General features: G+C 46.1%; 1 protein-coding gene and 2 pseudogenes across 1 annotated transcript; all 3 read left to right on the forward strand.

Annotated features, from left to right (window-relative positions):
- Window positions 1–1721, forward strand: part of LOC101756860 — a 9363-nt pseudogene extending 7642 nt beyond the window's left edge.
- A 4-nt stretch (window positions 1722–1725) lies between these two features.
- LOC101757660 lies at window positions 1726–7464 on the forward strand (annotated as a pseudogene).
- An 8198-nt stretch (window positions 7465–15662) lies between these two features.
- LOC101758480 (agmatine coumaroyltransferase-2) lies at window positions 15663–17018 on the forward strand. The gene has a single exon (XM_004980679.1). The coding sequence runs from the start codon at window positions 15663–15665 to the stop codon at window positions 17016–17018; it is 1356 nt and encodes a 451-aa protein (XP_004980736.1).
- Window positions 17019–20948: the final 3930 nt, after the last annotated feature.

Genomic DNA, 20948 nt, shown 5'->3' on the forward strand with positions numbered 1-20948 from the left:
TTACCTTTCTAAGGTAAATAGTGAATGCGGGGCAAATTAGAGGTTTCAGCTACAAGTCAAGTTTAATTTCAAGTACGAATTTGCCAGGTTATCCATAGGCAAAGACAAAGTATCTACCACATATAGACATATAGTAGAATGACTCAATATCTTGCAATCTTTTGTTTTAACTCTTGTAAACTTTCCTTTTTATTAATATATAAGATATAACCAGTAGGGAAAGATACCCCTCCTGTTTCAATTAAAAAAAAGTGAAATTAGAGCAAGACGAGACACCAGAAGGATTCATCAAGAATCCATGAGAGCGTGTGATACGGGCATTGGGCAACCACGCAAGCTAGGAAATGTAAGGTGAGGATAAATGGCCTAATTGAAGAACAACATTTCATTGGAGGGGGCCAATTTGGTAATTGACTGCTGAATATAAGTGATTTACCTTTCGTGTTTGGGGGTTAAGTTTCAATATTACACGATGAGTAGGTGATATATAACTTTAAATGATTAGATCTCATAGTAGGTGCATGTTCAATCACAACGACCAATCTGCCAAAGGACCATGTGTTTTTGCTACGCAATCCATCCACTAGTAGAGAATTGGCTTTCGATGCACCCCATTTTGTCCCGGTTTAAAGTTGGTCCGGGACAAAAGGTTCACCAACCGGGACTAAAGCTCAGTCACTGGGGGGCTCACCAACCGGGACCTTTTATCCCGGTTGCAAAGGCTAGTGTGAAAAAAAGATCCTGAGAGGCATTTTATCCCGATTTGAAACACCAACCGGGATAAAAGATCCCCCCTTTTATCCCGGTTGGTAACAACAACCGGGTAAAAGGGTCGAGAGCCTTTTATCCCGGTTTGTAATACCAACCGGGATAAAAGGGGGTCATTTATCCCGGTTGGTATTTCAAACCGGGATAAAAGGGTCCCCAACAAGGTCACTGGAACAGGACTAAATCCCTCGAACCCTTTTATTACAAACCGGGATAAAAGGGGGTCTTTTATCTCGGTTGGTGTTTCCAACCGGGATAAAAGGGTCCCCACGAGTTAATACAAAAGGATAGCATCCCCTCCATAGTTAGATGTGGTGTGTAGGTGGGATGGCAAGGAAGCTACGCACGAGGCTGGAGGTTGTGGGTTCGAATCCTACGCAGCGCCCACGTGCATATTTCGCGTGAAAAATCGCGTGACTTGTAACTTGGGGTCTCCTGGGAGCTTAGGATTTCTTTTTTTTTTTGCAACACCTGCCGTGGTGACCTGTTTTATCCCGGTTGGTATTACCAACCGGGATAAAAGGGGGTCTTTTGTCCCGGTTGAGTGACCCGGGATAAACCCCCCCTTTTGTCCCGGTTGGTTTATCCCGGATGCATTTTCGGGAGATTTGCACCCTACCAACCGGGACTAAAGGTCAATTCTCTACTGGTGATCATTATTTCATAATCGACATTGCAGCTTAGCCAAGATGACGTACTCGAAAAAGGAAGTTACATCCACGGCCAGCGTATTCTTCTCCCACCCACTGGCGCCGCCCATGGCCGTGCTCGAAGCTCGGTTAGCAAAGATGCTGGCTGAGTACCGTGAGTGGGCTGGCCGGCTGGTCATGGACGCTGGCCGCGGTGGCAAGCTAAGCGTGCAATCCTCCTCAACGATGCTGGTGTGCAGCTCGTGGAGGCGTCGGCCGACGTCGCACATGGCATCGTCATGCCGCGCTGCGGGTGGGGCCTGAGTTCATGGAGCTGCACCCAAATTGTGACGGTGCTCAGGAGCTGTTGTTGGTCCAGGTCACGCGGTTCCCCTGCGGCTCCTTCACTGTGGGATACAACATTCACCACTCCATCTCCGACGGCTACGCGGCCAGCACCTGCCTTGTGGGACGGGGCCATGCCGTCCGCGGCGTGTCCTTCGGCCCTGCCCCGATGTGTGACCGAACGTCTTTTTTCGTACCACGGGAGAAAACACATATAGAGTTTCATCAACACAATTAATACATAACAATACATTTTCTCATTCTCTTGCTTGAAATAAATTAATTTTAAAAAAAACACATGGTTAAATCGAAATATAGTACTACAAAGTTCAGACCGAAATGACATGACAAACTACGACAAGCATCCACTAAATACTACAAAGGAGATCTTTAAGCATCCTTGGCTGGCAAAGAAGAAGGTTCAGATGACACGACCTCATCCTAGTAAGTATTATTTGTGCTTGGAGTTGGAGCTATTTGACCCGGGATTGGCAGTGGAGCCTAATTACCACCGAACGGAGGTTCTTAGCTCGCCGCAATAGCATCTTCATATCATCTTTGTAAATATCGAAGCATTGCTCTCTCCAATACTTTTTTTTCTTCGGCTTGTGATGAGGGCTAACTGGGGTTTTTCCCTTCCCGCAAGACGAATGAGGATTATCCCCACCATCGCCACTCCCTCCAGTAGCAGTATCCATGTTGATTCGATAGCACATTTTCTTAAAAATTCGACAATAATATATTAGTATCATGGACCAAGTTATAAACAAACATACTCTAGTTTTTTCCTCTACCTAATATTGATAAAGTTCTTTAAATAATATGAAACATAGCATGCAAACTATCCAAAAAATTTAGCTCAAATGTATGTATAAAGAAAGAAACTCTCCATTCTCCCTCATTCTAAAGATCTCAAATTTCTCTATCTCTAAAGCATAAAACAAAGCATACTAACCACCAAAGAGAGGAGGATGAAGTTACTACTCTTTAAATTGGATGAGTGAAATCCCCATGAAATCGCGAAAAAATCGGGCAGCACCTCCCCTAAGCTTGCCTGATCGCCATGGAGAAGAATTAGCCTTAGCTCTCGATCATGAGTGGCTAGGGCTCGGGGAGGAAGATGTTGTATTTTATAGGATGCGCATTTAGTCCCGGTTGGTAACACCAACCAGGTCTAATTGATGAATATTAGACTATTAGTTCTTGGTTGGTGTTACCAACTGGAACTAAATGCGCGCCAGATTCCCTCGGACGACGATGACCGTTACAACCAGGACTAAAGAGACCTCGTCGGTTGTGGCCGTTGGACATAGGACTAATGCCTCTTTAATTCTGGGTCCAATTTTATTCGAAACTTTTGTTCAAAGATCAAAGGTCAGTTCTCTAGTAGTATGTGTGGCTGCCCTTAAACCTCCAGCCTATGAGCCTCACACAGATGGCCATCATATTAGTAGGAAGGAATATCTGCACAGATAGCCATCATATTAGTAGGAAGGAATATCATAGCCTCCAAGAAAAAAAGGGGGCTAAGACAGCCTCGGATTTTTGTGACGATGCACGTTGGCGTGCTGTGCCCTGTGCGAGCTTCTGCTACTAGTCGGATCCGCCGCCACAGTGCCAATATAATGCACTGCGCCTGGACATCTCGCACCATGGGTGCCACCCAGCAGCGTGCATGAACTGCATCATGTTGCAGAGCCGTCGGTAGCATCCATGAGCTGCCCGTCTACCGGTGCGCCGACCAACTACTGCCAGCGCCGCTTTCACTACACGCAGCTCATCTGAGAGAAAAGCTTGGCAATTGAAGGACCGAAAGGGTCACCGGAGGAGGGTGAACGAGAGCCTTTAAAATTCTTCTATGAGAATAAGACCTATATCCCAATTGCTACTAAAAATACACCTCGCGTCTTATCATCAAGATGACACAAGTTAACCCATGACAAGCTCACTATAGGAACGATTTGTGACACTCAAGCTTAGTGGAAGCAAAGCACAAGGTGATTCCAAGAACCTTGCATAAAAGAGATAAATCAAAGATACTACTAACCACTAGCAAACCTCACTTTGACTAATCATTCAAAGATTAATTAAAAGAGCTTGTCTAAGCAGGCAAAGATTAGCGAAGGAAAGTACTGATTAAATTGCTAAACAACCTAACAGTGATTAACTAGCAGTTGCATGGAATTAACGGAACAAGAAAAGGCTTACAGTGCTATCTGGTAGAAGAAGTTGGGCCTGCTGCTCCTGTCTCCCTTGACCGGCCTGCTTGCTGCGCGCTTGGGCCAGGTTTGCTGCGCTGTCACCTGCTGGGCTGCCAGCCTGGCCCGCGAAGCGCTGCTGGCCTGAGCCTGCCGTGCACCTGGTGGCCGGCCTGCTAGGCCTTGCTCTGCTCCTGCTGGGCTGCTGCTTGACGGCACATCTGGCCTGGACGGCCTGCTGCGCTGTGCTGGCCAGCACCTCACGGCTGTGCGAGTGCTCGTGCTCCCGACGTTCTACACAAGAAGAACAGAAGCAACGCAAGAACACCGAAGAACAAGCAGCAAACTTCAAACCAAAAATACTCTCTCAAAACTCCATGGATCGAGACAAAACTAGCTATAGATGCGCAACCCCAAGTGCTAATAGATCCATGAAAAATATCTCAAAAAGCTTAAGTATCCATCACGAATTTTGGAGAAAATCGAAACCCTAACTCAACACGGTTTTGGGAGAAATTCAAAATTCAAGCCCGGATTCATGAGGCATTTTGAGGGAGGATCATATCAAAGATGCTCCCTATGGTCCTAGCAACATTTCCCCTCAACCATTCTCACGAGATAAGATTCGGGCTCAAGCACGAAGAACAATAAATCCTCAAAAATGACTCCGAAAATAGCGAAATAGAAAAATACTCGGGAGATAAAGATTTAGCACGATTTGAGACAACAAACAATACTAAATCACGAGAACATCTTCTTTACAAGATGAGGACTAGCCTCCTCCCTTCATCCACCCACTAAAGATGAAGAAATTAAGAGAAAAGAGAAATCACCCTCTCATCTCCCTCTCTCCTCTCTCTCTAACCACATGACTAGCCTCTAAGCCAAATGATTATGAGTTGCTAAGCAAAGAGGTGCTGAAATAACCAGCCCCCCGTCCCTATATATAGTCCGGGACAAATGACTATACTACCCCTAACACTATAACTATGATAACTACCCATGCAGAGGCATTTTGGTCCAAGTTTTTATCCGCGCATCAGACGGACACGCCACCTCACGACTTTGCTTCGCCTCGACGCAAGCTTCGCGATGACGCCACGTGCCCTTCTTCTCGAAGCTCCGGCCGCATCGAGCTTGCCCCCGATTTTGAGGTCTAAACCAGGAAACCTACCTGCGCGGTGGTTTTGAGGGCCAAACCGTCCAGCTTCGCTTGGCCGTCACGCGACCTCCTCAATGTCGACGCGTGTCTGACCTCCGCCAAGCCTCCCGCTCAACTCGACCGATGTCATCTCCATCCCGTCATGTCCTCTCGCTATTCCGTGCACCATGTGGACCGCCCATGACTTCGTCCGGACTCCTCAGGTACATCGGTCCAAGCCTACTCGTGTTCATCCTTCACCGCCCTTGGTCCATCGGCATGAACCTTTCGCTTGACCTTCACCGCACGCCGTCGACCGTCACGTCGCATCCTACACCTGCACATCACAAGCCAAGAGCAACATCAAACCAACACAACATTGTCAATCACTCATCATCCAAGGGTGACCAAGGGTGACCATCATTGGTCCTCAATTAATCCATCACCAAACACATATTCCGAGGGAAAAGCTTGCCAATTAATCGGCTCGCGTTCCTGCGTCTGGTGCAGTTTAATAAAAAGGATGATGATTCGATAGGATTCTCTCGTAAAATCCTGTCTGATCTGATCTGGTGGTGATGCAGAAAAGAAAAAAAATGGTAGCATACTCTTCTTGCTGTCTGACGGATCACGACTTCCGAGGTCTACAAAAACTGCAACGAGCAGGTTCTAACTTGTTGCGCTAGCAAGCCGTGTGTTGTGCACACTAGTTGATCAGCCATGGCGGCTCCAGCGCTAGCGCACCTCTACGAGCACGCATCTCCAGAGTCCTAGCCCTCCTCTTCTTCCTCTTCCTCGTCGCCGTGCACTTGGCAACACCAAGGTCAAGAACAGAGAAGCTGCTCCGGAAGCTACCGTCGCCTCCGTTCGAGCTCCCGGTCATCGCCCACCTCCACCTCATCGGATCCCTTCCCCACCACTCCCTCAGCGACCTCGCCAAGAGGCACGGGCCCGACGTGATGCTCCTCCGCCTCGGCGCCGTGCCAACGCTCGTCGTCTCCTCCCCACGCGCCGCCAAGGCCGTCCTGCGCACGCACGACCACGTCTTCGCCTCCCGACCGCACTCCGCGGTCGCCGACATCCTCTTCTACGGCTCCACTGACGTTAGCTTCACGCCTTACGGCGAGTATTGGCGCCGGGCCAGGAAGGACATCACCACCCACCTCCTCACCGCAGCGAAGGTCCGGTCCAACCGCGCCGCCCGCGAGCAGGAGGTCCGGCTGGTCTTAGCCAGGGTGAGGGCCGCCGCCGCCGCGGGCACGGCGATCGACGTCAGCGAGATCTTTATCTTCTTCGCCAATGACATCGTGTGCCAGGCCATGACGGGCAGGCTCCCAAGGGAACAAGGCCAGAACCAGCTGTTCCGGGAGCTGCTAGAGACGAACACCAAGCTCCTGGGGCCTGGGGGGATTCAACCTGGATGACTACTTCCCGAGCTTGGCAAGGTTTGACTTGGTGTCGGCCAAGGCCGTGAAGCACATTAAGAGATGGGATGACCTTTTGGACAGCCTCATCGACAAGCACAAGAGCAAGACGATGGATTGTGAGGACGAGGGGGACTTCATCGACGTGTTGCTCTCCGTTCAACAAGCGTACGGCCTGACCAGAGATAATATCAAGGCAATACTGATGGTATGTATATGCAGAGTTCCATTTGTACCGACCGCATGTATGCAACTAAACTTCAATTTTTTTATTAAAATCTTACTTTTACTAATTGAAAGCTAAAGCTTACAAGACGTACATAGGACATGTTTGATGGACTAGTTTGCTTAGATTGAAATTTTATCAATACATGCGTGTAGGACATGTTCGAAGCCGGGACAGACACAACGTACATAGCGCTCGACTACACCATGGCTGAGCTGATGCAGAAGCCAAGGGTAAGGATATGGTCACTGAAGAAGACCTGAGCGGCATGAGCTACCTGAAGGTGGTGATGAAAGAGTCGATGCGGGTGCACGCACCGGCACCTCTTATGTTACCCCACTTCTTCACGGCCGAATGTGATGCAGAGGGCTATACCATACCATCTGGGACACGTGTAATCCTCAACGTGTGGGCTCTAGGAAGGGATCCCACCTCCTGGAAGAGTCCAGAGGAGTTCATGCCCGATCGGTTCATAGAAGAAGCCATGGATGCTGCTTCCGACTTCCAGGGAAACGACTTCCGTTTCTTGCCGTTTGGATCAGGGCGTAGGATGTGCCCAGCTATAAACTTCACCAAGGCCACTTTCGAAATCATTCTGGCTAACCTTGTCTACCACTTCAACTGGGAGCTTCCACCGGGGTCAACAGGCATCGATATGACAGAGTCATATGGGGTTGATGTGCACCGTAAGGAGAAGCTTCTTCTTATCCCACGGGTGGCTCTGGACGTCTAGATTTCTGAATTATTGTATCGTATTTCACACCCGTTTGCAAATAACTATAGCTAAGTCAAGCTCAGCTGCTATGCCCAACAATAAGTGCCTTGTTAGCTTTCAGTTAGATTCAGGTCGCATGGCATTCTTGGAGGCCAAGTAATTAAACGGGTTCGTCCATTTGTTTATGGTTGATGTTCCAACGTAATCTTGTACCGTAGGACCCACCGCTGGGTCGAGTTCGAGCACCGTCGAATCGAGTTCAAGCCACGTGGAGAGAAGAAGGCATTAGACAATGGCGGCGTCGGCGATGACGTGGTTGTAGAAATGGTGCACTTCAGCCGGGAGTTCATTTCCCGGCTAGCTGAAGTCACTAGCTTCGGTCGGGGAGCGCAGGTCGTACAGCACAATGAAGTGCGTTGTGGCGCACCTGTGGACATGCGTCACAGTGGCACGCGGGCTGGATATGGACGAGGTCATCAAGCTGCACATCACCTTGAATGGGCGCGGCTAGATGACCAACCCGGATGTGCCGGAAGGATACACCGGCAACGTCGTGCTTTGGGCACGACCGAGCACATTGTGGAGCTCATCTCCCAGGCGGTGGCCGGTGTCGACAACCGCTGCTTCCGGTCATTCGTCGACTTTGCGAGCTCCGGGGTAGTGGAGCAGGAAGGACTAGTGCGGACGACCGTCTCATTGGAGCTTGTGATGCGGGCCAACATCGAGGTGGATAGCGTGCTAGGGATCCCATTCTACAACCTAGATTTTGGCACTGGCAGGCCGTTCCTCTACGTCCCCACCTACGACACTCCTCAGGCGGTGGAGGGTGCCGTCTACCTCATGTCGACGGCCTCTAGCAATGGCGGCGTGGTCGCGTACGTGCCCCTCTATTGCCACAGTGTTGACGCCTTTTGCCAGCTGCTGCTACTCACTGCCACCGGTGCCTGATGCACGGCTTTAGATTTTGGATTGCAAATTAAGGGGCTCCATTCTAAATTGTAGGTCGTTTTGATTTTTCTAGCACTAGTAGAGAACTCACCTTCCATCCACCCTCTTTTATCCTAGTTTAAAGTTGGCCTGGGATAAAAGATTCACCAACCGGGACTAAACCGGTTGGTGGTTTAGTCCCGGTTGTAAAGACTAGTGGTCTGGAGGGGCCTTTTATCTCGGTTGGAAATATCAACCGGGACTAAAGGGCCCTCTGCTAAGTTCATAGATATTATTATGCATCTACAATTTGGAATGGAGGGAGTATTATTTATGTTCCAGGTACTTAGTATGTCGTGACACAAAATTATACATTTACTAGTCCATTAAGCCGTGCTCCGATGGGCTAATACATTTTAGAGAGACAAGTATTTGTATTCATGAGAAATTGTGAACTATAGCTAATAATAACAAATTGTGTACCTTGTTGCCTCTTATCTTTTAAATATTCTAACACTATACATGGACTTATCTTTTATCTGATTGTGATAGACCGTATATACACTTCCATCCACATGAATTTGTATTTTTTCTACTTTACATCGCACCTCTATATGTGCTTGATATGTGTTCAATTGAAATATTTGAGCTATGTATTCAAAATGGAAATCGATATCCTCCTCGCTTCTTCTATAAATCTTATACATGGTCTAAATTAACAATGGCAGAAAATGATAATTTACAATCATAAATTAGTATTTCGAGATATTATTTTGACGATGAATGTAGGAAATTCTTTTTTGACATTGAAGTACGTTTTTTGAACTGCCATTTATAAGGGGAATTATTTTTTTTCTTTAGTGTTACTTTAGGTTTTTCTAATAATACAATATTGAGTAATTTAGATGTAAATTTAGGAGCCAATTTATATATTTTGTACTACAATAGGTGGATAATTTAGATGAAGTGCATTTTCTTCATGGAATTTTCTTTAGGTTTTTGCTACTTCATGGAATTTTCTTTTAATTTTTATATGCTCCATTAATGGTAAACATACAGTAGTTTAGTGGTTAGTGATTTGCATTGTTAGGGGTTCACTAATAAAGTCTCTACGAGGTGGATCTATATTCGAAATTTTAGATCAATCAATAAAAAAGTTAAGGGTTCTTGGGCAAGCAAAAAGATAAGGACCCGTTAAACTAATTTTTAATAATAAGGGTCCCTGATCTTGACTGACTTCAGCATTATTTGAAACTAGAAAAACTTATATAGAGCACCTCTATGTGATTCTATGAACTAATCTTCTTGTTTTCTTTTTTTTTCTTTTCTGAGCACCGACAAATGCTTCTTAGCAACATCTATCATATTCAAATAAATACATTGAATTAGAAATTTTAACCCTAGCACAATCGTTATAAACATAGCATATGCAAAAAAATAAATAAGAAAAAAATTGAAATACTAATCAATCGGTGTGTTGCTTATTGCGGCGAGTGAATCAGATCGGTATCCTTGCCGTTGCCGGTCGCTGCCTCGCCGGGTGAGGAGCGAATCAGATCGGCGCGGGCGTCTCTTCTCCTCAACTAGAGCACGTCGATGGGCAGGCAAAGTCGCGACGACAGTAAACGATCAAACGAAACGTCGCCTGCGGCCTTCCCTCCGCTCAATTGATCAGGTTACATAGAAGAGGACTAGAAGGGAGAGTTACCTACGACATGGGCTGCTTTGCGATGGGCCTTCAAATGGTTACTATGCCAAATAAAAATTATATGTACTAATTACCTATATGGTCTTGAACCCCGAGCTTCATGAGCCCCGACCCGACGGTCGTATTGCCTGCCCCTCCCCTAGAGCCGGGCTTGGGCATGGTACGAAGCATCACGGGGGTGCCCAGGTACGCCGCCACCACTTGTTCCACTGACCCCACTCACACCGCAGCCGCAGGTCACCGTCGAACATCCTGACGTGGTGGATGCGGGCGAAAAGCCCTGCTGCGACGCGCTGCTACTGGTATTTTCTTTTAATTTTTAGTTTTTATATGCTCCATTAATGGTAAACATACAGTAGTTTAGTGGTTAGTGATTTGCATTGTTAGGGGTTCACTAATAAAGTCTCTACAAGGTGGACCTATATTCGAAAGTTTAGATCAATCAATAAAAAAGTTGCCCTCATTGCCAAACCAAAAACCACTGGATCTACATTGCATTCATATTGTTGATTCCTCTCATGTTTCCATATGTCAACTACCTATCCCATGATGCTGGTATGACATGTCTCCTAGATGGACCCAATTGGACCTTAGGACAAGATAAACAAGTTAGTTATAGAAAAAGATAAGAGAAGACAAGAAAGGAGAAAGAAAAAAAGAACAAAAAAAGAAAAGAATAAGAAAATAAATAAGAATAGAAAAGTAAAAAAGTAAAAATAATAGAAAATTAAACGGATAATATATACGAAAAATGAATCACATGCAGATCTTCAGTCGACAACACACAGATTTGTAGCTTAAGCAATGTGTGTGGTCCGGGGCTGCAGGTTTCAGGTAATTGGTTAAACTTTGTGGCTTTAAAGCCCATTAAGCCCAATTTATAGAAGCTTAAACCAACAATGGATACACAATATTCAACCTTTTTAAAATGTTAAACCAACATATAAAAATGTAGATTCAATATTGTCAGTAATATGGATCAACATTTTGTTGAAAAATTCTAAATTTAACATTTTTCATGACATATTTCAACATCTAAAAAGAATATATTTTATATTTTTAAAAAGAAAAATAACATTTCAAAAAGATTAGGTTTTGGTGTTTCTTCTTCTCCGATGACGGTAACTGCGTCGGGGCTGGCACAGTTGACGGCAGCCGGCGTGCGGAGGTAGCGGCCGCTGTAGGTGACAGTGACGTGTGGGCCGCGGTGGGGGCGCAGGGGCGTCGTTAGTGCACACGGGGCCCGGGGAGCGTCATGAGAGCCATGGTGGAGAAGAACTAGGTGGCCCGGCATACTGGAGTGGTCCCGGCGGCAACACGCAAGCTGCGGGGAGCGGCAGCTGGCAGGGTGCGGGCAGCGGCCTCCATCGCAATGAACGGCAAAACATGAGCCACGACGACGGGAGTGCTCATGAGCAGATGGGTCGAAAACTTTGAAATTTGAAATTTAATAGGAAAAACTTTGCGGAAGTTATATATGGTTTCCGAGTTCTTCCACGTCAACGAGCCAGCATCCTCAATTGGATTCCAACCTCTCTCTCTCCTTATTACTTGGATCTTTTTTTTTTTGTCATGGACGTCAAATAAATAGCCCACAAGCCATGTCGAGCCGGGGCGAGGGGTGGCGCCGGCGGGGCGAGTTTTGAAATATTGGAGGCTAGTTATTAGCGATCTACTATGAGTTGATATATTTATGGGGAATTTTATTTTTGAAAGAGCCCCGATACATAGTGTCGGGGAAGAATTTTTTAGGTACTCTTGGAGTTGCTCTTATAATCCATCAAATACATGAATATCGCTAGAAATATGTAGTTTTATCCCATTTGACCCTTGTCGTCCAAAAACTATATATATTTGCTCACATAATTTAGGGATCCGAATGATTTGAAAAACTACAAAGTTGTAGATTTACTCTTGTAAAAACATATATACAAGTTTCTTATGAACATTGTCTTCATCGTCCAAACGTTTCTATGCCAGATTTTGGCTCTTTTTTTTATCAAGAGTCAGCACGGTTAAGTCTAGAGATGCAATCCGTTATGCATGACTTATCTGTGCCGATGACCGGTACTGACAGTTGTTTTTCTAGTAGTGAAGTTACATAGCATGGTTGGTACAAGATATTGTTTTTAATGAAAGAGTTGTCTGTTATGTATTGATATAAAAGATAAGTTAAATCTTGACGAGATCGTACTAATCCAACAAAAGCAAAAGGGGCCACGTAACTAATGACGCCACCAGCCAGTACCAGCAACACATATATATTGGCCGAAACCACCGAGGCAGAGCTACACAAACACCCCACAAAACAAAGTCTTGAGTCTAGGAAGTTCCATCCATGTAACACCCAAAAATTTCAAAATTTGCAACTTAATAAAATTTGATAAAGTAAGGTTGCTTTTAAATTCTTTAGGCATTTAATAATCTTTCCAAATTAAATTAATGCATCATAGGAGTTTATTGTTGCATTCATGTTGGTGCATATTTTTTGTTTGCTTGAGTTTGAATTTGAGTTTAAATTTCAAATTTGATTTCATTTCAAAACTTTTCTTCTTTTCTTTCTTTTTTTGGCCTGCTTTCTTTTCTTCCTTTCTTTGTTCCGCCGCGGCCCATCTCTCTCGGCCCAGCTCCTTCCGGCCCAAATCGCCAGCTCCGGCTCAGCTCCAGCACCTCCTCCAGCCGGCCCAGCTCACCCCTCCTCCTCTAGCCGTTGACAGGTCGGCCCCACCTGTCATCCCCTACCTCTGCCTCTCCCTCGCTCCTTCCTTCTTCCGCAACCGCCGCTCCGCTTTCCTTGCATGCCGGAGTCCGCCCCGAGCACAAGCTTGAGTCCGAGCAGGACTCTCGCGCCGCGTCCGCCTCGGGCCCGCACGCCAAGGCCCCAATAAAAGATGCTGTCCCCCGGCCTTTTAATCAAACCCTAGCTGCATCTCCAAGCGCCGCCACCGGAGTTCAAGCACCCGCCACTGTCGCCCGAAGCTTCGCGCGTTGGTGAGGATCCCGGCCGAGCTGCTCTCGTGCGCCCTTGCGCCCGTCTCCGCCCGCGCGACTTCGTCGGAGCTCTGGCTCGCCACCGCGCCCCGCACCGCCTCCTCCGCCATGGAAGCCCCGCTGTCGACCGCCTAATCGTGCTCGCCGCATTCCCAGCCCCCTTCCGGTCGTTTTGGCGCGGAAAACCATGCCTGGAGCCCCGTTTTTGGCCAGCGTCGACCAGTCAACCGCGTCGATTGACTGGTCCATGGCAAGTTGACCCTCCTTCGTGGAAGTCAACTCGCTGTGGACCAGTCAACCGCGTCGTGCCTCCTTCTTTTTCCGTTTTAGCCCTCGCATTTTTCGCAAATTGCGCCGCAGTCCACCTCAGTTCAAAAATATTTCAAAACAAGTCCTATTTTCTTTCATTTTAAACCCTAGTTTTTGCAAAATCAACCCCATAGATGCGTTTTTGCGCATAAAACCTTCGGTTTACATGCGTAATTGCATTTAGGTCCTCAGTTTCTTGCTGTTTAGCCCCTAAAAGTTTAGTTTTCTCGTAGATAAGCCCCCTATAACTTGTTTTAAGCGTATCTTTTGCATCCTAGCTCCGTTTTTAGCGTTCTTTATAACGCGTAGAATAGTTTTTCAAGATGGTTTTCTCTATTTATATTTTTTTGGTTTACTATTTTCTTATGTTATGCATTTGTTTGCTTGTATGTGCTCGTGTAACGTGTGTAGACGGTTAGCAGCTCAAGGGGTTCGAGGATCAAGCTTTCAGGAGTACGAGCAGCAAGAGCAAGGGTAAGAAGACAAGTCGTGTCCTTGGTCACTTCTTTAAGTCCTATTACACCTTACTTTCAAGTTCAATACAACATCGCTATGCACTTGATAGTTTAAACATGAAGGGTCTCAATTAAGGATTTCCTAGATTTCATTACCTATGCCTTGACCAACCGGGTTTACTTTTATGTTCGGTAGCTCATGCTTATTGCTTACTTGGGTTATGGTGGTTCAACTGAAATCAATGATTAATTTTGTTTTACTTATGCTATACCTTCCACTAATACAAGATCATAAAATTTAATCGGAACATGGAGCGACCACCCAAGAAAACAGTGCTACCACGAGACTAAATGGCTCTGGACTTGCCTTAATGATTAGAAATCTTAGTTTGGGGTAATCTTACTCAAAAGAGGCAAGAGGGGGCACTGAGTCGTCGTATAATCGGCCCTTTGGGAGGTTGTGCGCGCCAGACACCGAAACCTTAGCGGGTTACCACTTACTAATGAATCTTTGTAAAGACCTCGTAGCGTCCATATACAATCACACCTCGGAAGTGTGGTATGGTGCCTTGCAAACATCGCATGGTTGGGTCCAAAGTTCTTTTGAACTTTTACACGACTTGTGGGTAAAGATATGCAACCTCTGCAGAGTGTAAAACTGATCGATCAGCTGTGCTCACGGTTAAGAGCAGCCTAGACGCTCACATGATAATACGACCGAAAGATGGACTCATTCATGGTTATGTTATTTACTTTATTTCTATTCTTGTGTAATTTCGGGTGGTATAAACTTACACTCAGTTAAATGCTAATAAAACTTGACCAACTAAATTAAAAGCTAATGTTGATTAAACCTTAGCCATACCTTGATTTGCCTTACACTACACTATTCCTCACAACTTGTTGAGTACCAACCATAAGTGTACTCACCCTTGCAAAACCGTTGTTCAGACCAAGTAAATTTGGAGGAGTATCTGCACGACTTTGAGGAGTTCTAGACGTACGGTTCTTCAGTCAGTTGCCTGTGGTGTAGTCGCTACTTTGAAGTCCATTGTGTAATAAAGTAATCTTGTGGTTTATTTGAGACTGTCGGTCATGTAATAACTGGTTAATACTCTCTTTATTCGTTTTGGCCTGTCTTTGATAATCGCTTATGTCATACATGTGTGTCATTTGATCCTGGCGCACATGTATTCATTGCACTCGGTTTTGTCCTTAAATCCGGGTGTGACAATCCACGATGTTTAGATTCTTCATCCACATGGTAAAAATTTGCTATTATAGACGATGGAAGGCCAGATTTTTTAATTAACCTGAGAACATGGAAATGATGGTCATGAGAGACTTAATGAGTCAGGAAAGCAAAGCAGATCTTCTATTACGTACAGTGGCCTATCTGCATCTAATGTGGAATAATAGGAAATATTATAATGGAAAAATAAGAACATAAATAATTTGAGAGAAAATATGAGCCGTCCTATTATGGATGGACGGGTAGATTTCTCCGCAAGCATTAGTACAAGGCCTTTGTGCCGGTCAGTACTAATGCTCTGGATGGAAAGTCAGATCTTCAGTAGTGCTGATTAATGTGGAAGCTTCCTCAGTGTCTCTTATTAGCTAGATAGATAGATAGATAGATAGATAGATAGATAGATAGATAGATAGATAGAAAGATTTTATAGCTAAAGTGAACTATGATATAGAAAGGAGGGAGTAGTATATAAACTGTGGTTACATACAATCTAGCTCATGAACATGGTGCTGCACCAACCAGCTGTCTCCACAGTTTAAACACCATCTATCCAAGGCGGACCCACGATCTCCACATGAAGATCACGGTGCAGACGTCGAAGGCCGTCAATCCCGCCTACGGTGGCGGCAGCGGCGGCGCTCCATTAGCAGCCGCCAACGCCACCGCCGTCCCACTCACGGTGTTTGACAAGGTCAACTACGACCTGTACATCTCGGGCATAAACTTCTTCCGCCCGCCGGCGCCACCCAACGCCGTTCTCGCGGCAGGGCTCGCCAGAGCGCTCGCCGAGTACCGCGAGTGGGCGGGGCGGCTCGGCGTCGACGCCGCCGGCACCCGCGCGATCCTGCTCAACGACGCCGGTGCGCGGTTCGTCGAGGCGACGGCGGACGTCGCGCTCGGCAGCGTCATGCCGCTGGAGCCGACGCCTGCAGTCCTGAGCCTGCACCCGGACGGCGACGGCGCCGAGGAGCTGATGCTCGTCCAGGTCACGCGGTTCAAGTGCGGCTCCCTCGCCATCGGCCACACCATGCACCACGCCGTCGCCGACGGCCGCGCCGCCTGTAACTTCCTCCTGGCCTGGGGCCAGGCCACTCGCGGCGCCGCGCTCGACCCCGTCCCGGCGCACGACAGGGCGTCCCTCTTCCTGCCCCGGCAGCCGCCGCGGGTCGCGTTCGAGCACCGCGGCGTCGAGTTCAAGCCCCGTGAACAGAAGAAGCCCGGCAGAAGAAGCGATGTCGCCGTCGTCGACAACGACGACGAGGTGGTTGTCCAGAGGGTGCGCTTCAGCCGGGAGTTCGTCGCCGAGCTGAGGTCGCGGGCGTCGGCGGGGGCGCCGCGGCCGCACAGCACCTTGCTGTGCGTGGCGGCGCACCTGTGGCGGTGCATCACGAAGGCGCGCGGGCTGAACGGCGGCGAGGTCACCAGGTTGTGCGTCGCCGTGGACGGGCGCATGCGCATGCGCGACCCGCTGGTGTCGGAGGGATACACTGGCAACGTAGTACTCTGGGCGCGGCCGGCCGCCGCCGCCGGGGAGCTGGTGTCCATGCCTCTCCGGCGCGCCGTGGAGCTCATATCCCGGGAGGTGGCACGCGTCGACGACGGCTACTTCAGGTCGTTCATCGACTTCGCGAGCTCCAGCGCGGTGGAGGAGGAAGGGCTGGTGCCGACGGCCGATGCAGCCAAGACCGCGTATATCCCCGACGTCGAGGTGGACAGCCTGCTGCACGCCCCGTTCTACGATCTGGACTTCGGCGGCGGCCCGCCGTTCTTCTTCATGCCCAGCTACCTCCCGGTTGAGGGATCCGTGTTCATCGTCCGGTCTTTCTCCGGCGACCACAGCGTCGACGCCTACGTGCCTATCTTCAGACGCGCCATGGACACCTTCAACAAGTGCTGCTACTCGCTAGCAATGGCGGACGCACGCCTTTAGAGGAATGAAAACCTCTTGCATCCGAAAATCGATAAAATTTACAATACGTTGTGCACACTACCGAAAACCGAGATAATTCCGAGTGTTTTTATATTTGCCGAGTGCAATCTATCGGGCACTCGGCAAAATACATGTTTGCCGAGTGTATCCACATATACACTTGGCAATCAAGACGTTTGCCGAGTGTCACAAATAAAACACTCGGCAAACAGCGACGACGACACTCGGCAAAAAGGAAGCACTCGGCAAATATCTAACACGTGACAAGCACGCGCGGCCGCCGTTACGTAGCGTGGCCGGCGTTTGAACTTTCCCGAGTGTCGGTCCCAAGGCACTCGGCAAAGTACGCCTGTTGCCGAGTGTTTATCTGCGGCACTCGGCAAAATTCATTTTTGCCGAGTGTTTTCTGTAGACACTCGGCGAAATAATAATTTTTTTCCTCCCCTGCCCTCCAAACTTTTTCCACTCTCCACACACAACATGTGATACTACATGTTCAAATTTCATATATTTGTGGATCAGTTTGCTATATTTAATAAATTTATAGCACAGATAGGATTTTTTCAGTTACAGGCAAATTTGAACTACAAGTGTTTTAAATAATGGAATAAGTTCAGTGGAAAAATCCTATTCATGTTAGTGAGTCCACTCTGGGGCCTTACCCAGAAAATGAAAAGAAATTTCAAACATCTTGGTCAGAAAATACGATCACAAACGTGTGGTCCAATGATTTATAAATTCTAGAAAAAACAAACAAACTCTGAAAATCATGAGATTTGTTAAGATCTCATGATGTCATACATGGAGACTTTGGAAAAAAATTGAGAAGGTTTCGCACCTTCTGTCACGTACGACGCTAACAAATCGAAGCATCTCGAGAGAATAGTCTAGAAGTTCAGAATGATCTGTTAAGATTTGGAGTCAAAGTGACGGTCGAATTAGAGTTGGACTTCAAAACTTTTTGTATAGGTAATGGACAATATAGATTGGTTCCTTTCAAATTTTGCGAATTTTTCGTATCCGTTTGATAATTTTAATGTATTAACTTCAATTATAGAACTTAAATTGAGATAAATTAAATTTGAGCTATAACTGCCTAAAATAATGGAACAATATTCATAGAAAAATCAAATATGTATTGTTAAGTGAAATTGACCATGTTTTTTGAAGTACATCGAAAAAATTTAGCAAAGCACGTTAGGGAAGGCTTCGAATTCCCAAGCTCAAGATCCAGATTTGATGCAGCCGTTTGCAGGGATGCCACCTCACTGACTTATGCATTATTTGTGAACTACTTGTTTAATCTCGAACATATACTTGTGAAATTGTGGTTTGTTGAAACTAGAACATGTACTCGGTGATTTGTATGCATGTGACCTAAAATATATGCCTGTGATGCTTATTATATTCCTGTGATGTAGTATACATGCCTATGATTTTTGTTTGAGATGGGTCCTTTATACGTAAGAAAGCAGTAAAAATAAGGGTGGATTTGCCACTTTGCCGAGTATTACACTCGGCAAAGGCCAGCTTTGAAAATACACTCGGCAAAGCAGCAATTTTTGTCATTTTTTGGGATCCTTTCGCCGAGTGCCTCATCTTTGTCGAGTGTTTTGGCTTATACACTCGGCAAAGAGGCAATAAAAACAAGCCTGCACGTGCCAGTTTGCCGAGTGTTTAGCCCCCTGGCACTCGGCAAACTTCTAGCTTTGCCGAGTGTTTAGCCCCCCTGCACTCGGCAAACACCTGGGCTTTGCCGAGTGTTTCTCCACCTGGCACTCGGCAAACTCCTAGCCTTTGCCGAGTGCCTTTCTGTGAAGCACTCGGCAAAGCCCCCGTCACCCTGCCGCGCCGTTACTCCATCTTCGCCGACGGTTTTTTTTACCGAGTGCTTACTGACACTCGGCAAAGCTGTTTGCCGAGTGCCCGACATTTGACACTCGGCAAAGTCCTGTTTGCCGTTAAAATTTTTGCCGAGTGTCGGATGCCGAGTGTTACACTCGGCAAAGTCTTTGCCGAGTGTTTTTGGGCCTTCGCTGAGTGCCCCGGGCACTCGGCATATTCCCTGTGCCCGTAGTGGCAGGCAATATCATTGTACTGTGGGTGGGTTTGTGAAATAGGCCTGGGCTTATTTTAGCTTCGGCTTCACCTATTTTACGCAAAATAAGGTAGTGTAGCGTGAAGCCATTTTGTAAGTTGAGGCGAAAATAAGTTAGAAGCCAGGTGAAGCTACTATTTTTTACTTCACCGGTTTTAGCTCCACTGGTGAAGCTATTTTGGGAGAAGCCCTCTCAAACGGGTCGATTTCTCGTCTCTACATTTGTTTCATGACTACTGCGCTGTGATCATCGACTGGAGTAATATTTGTTCTGGCTGCTATTTGGTGGAGTGGTGTGGTCACCGTAAAAACTGTATATGATACTTCTTTTTCATTATATAAAATATTAATTCATTAAAAATGTTGGCTCAATAAATCTAAAATATATGGATCAGTATTTCTTGTAACTTTTTTTAATAAATATTGTTTGTTAATTAAAAAAATTGGATCAACATTTCACACATCGATAAGTTGACTAGTACCATCTCTAAAGTTAACGTGGCAAGAGGAGTACGACAAGTTCAAGGTCTACGTAGTGGGCCATTTGACGGCAAACAAAATGGAAGAATTACCACGCACTCCTACGATATTGTCTCATCTCATCGTGGAGGACTAGCATCAATGATTTCTTAAGAATTAACACAACAATATTCTTAACAGAACAAGTCAATACCTGTGTATGTGTAAGCAGTGTAGTCTCAGACATAAACAAAAACAACACAAAATTCGTCGGAGTTTGTTGCACCTACCGGCCTACGACTGCTTAACAAAGTGAAATATAGAACACCCCATGGTCAGATGTAAAACACGTCCATCTAGTATTTGCTATGATTAACAGACTATCGGCAAGATGGCTCATTTATTCACCCTATCATATGCTCCATCCATTTCAAATTACTATTCATTTTAACTTTATAAATATATTTCTTTTGATATACTCTAGATATATACTATGTGTGTGTATCGGAACTAAACTAAATAGTAATTTGGAATGGAGAGAGTAGATTTGTATATGCAGCTGATGCCCGAGCAACCCATACATTACAAATGAAAAGGGAATTTAGCTATTAGACAAGTAACTAAATGCATTTTTTATCAGAGCTCCAGCTTCAAGATCCATATGTAAGACTTAGCACTTGTATGATATAATAAATTTGTTTATAATTTATGTTTAGTCTAAAATATTAGCATGCATAAACAAAATAACCCCAAAACGTCCACAGCTTTCGGTTCCAAAAAATTAGGGAATTTGACTCCGTCAATATGATCTGGAGGTACATGATTAGTGAACAATGTAGGGGTCCTACAATGTATCTTCCTAAAGAAAACAAAGAAAGTACACAAGGTATGCAACTATATATAGGATGCGCGTGGATCTTTTCTATAGAACCGTAGTGCCTATATTATCGTTCTACAAAACGGAACAAACCGAAAACCATTTGACAATAAAGATCGATCTATTAAATTGCAGGCAAGGAAGGCGTTATGCATGGCGGGTGCGCATCAAATAAATCACTCGCGCTCGATGTGTTGTTTCAGCTGAAGTATGTGTAGATGCATATGCAGTCTAGTGTACATTGGCGACGGGAAGGGGCACGAGCCCCTCTACTGCCGCCGAGCCCTTGGAGCCCCCCACTAATGGGGAATCCACATTTAGTACCGGTCACAAATCCCCTTTTAGTACCGATCGTGCAGCCGGTATAACTATGTCAGTACTAAGGGAGTCCTTTAGTATCGGACCAAATAATCGGTACTAAGACCTTTTTTTTATTTTCGTTTTCTTTTCTCATTTTCTTTTCTGTGTTGGTTGTTTCTTTATTCTATATTAGTAT

Source organism: Setaria italica, chromosome VIII, assembly GCF_000263155.2.
Source record: "Setaria italica strain Yugu1 chromosome VIII, Setaria_italica_v2.0, whole genome shotgun sequence".
NCBI classification, from domain to species: Eukaryota; Viridiplantae; Streptophyta; class Magnoliopsida; order Poales; family Poaceae; genus Setaria; species Setaria italica.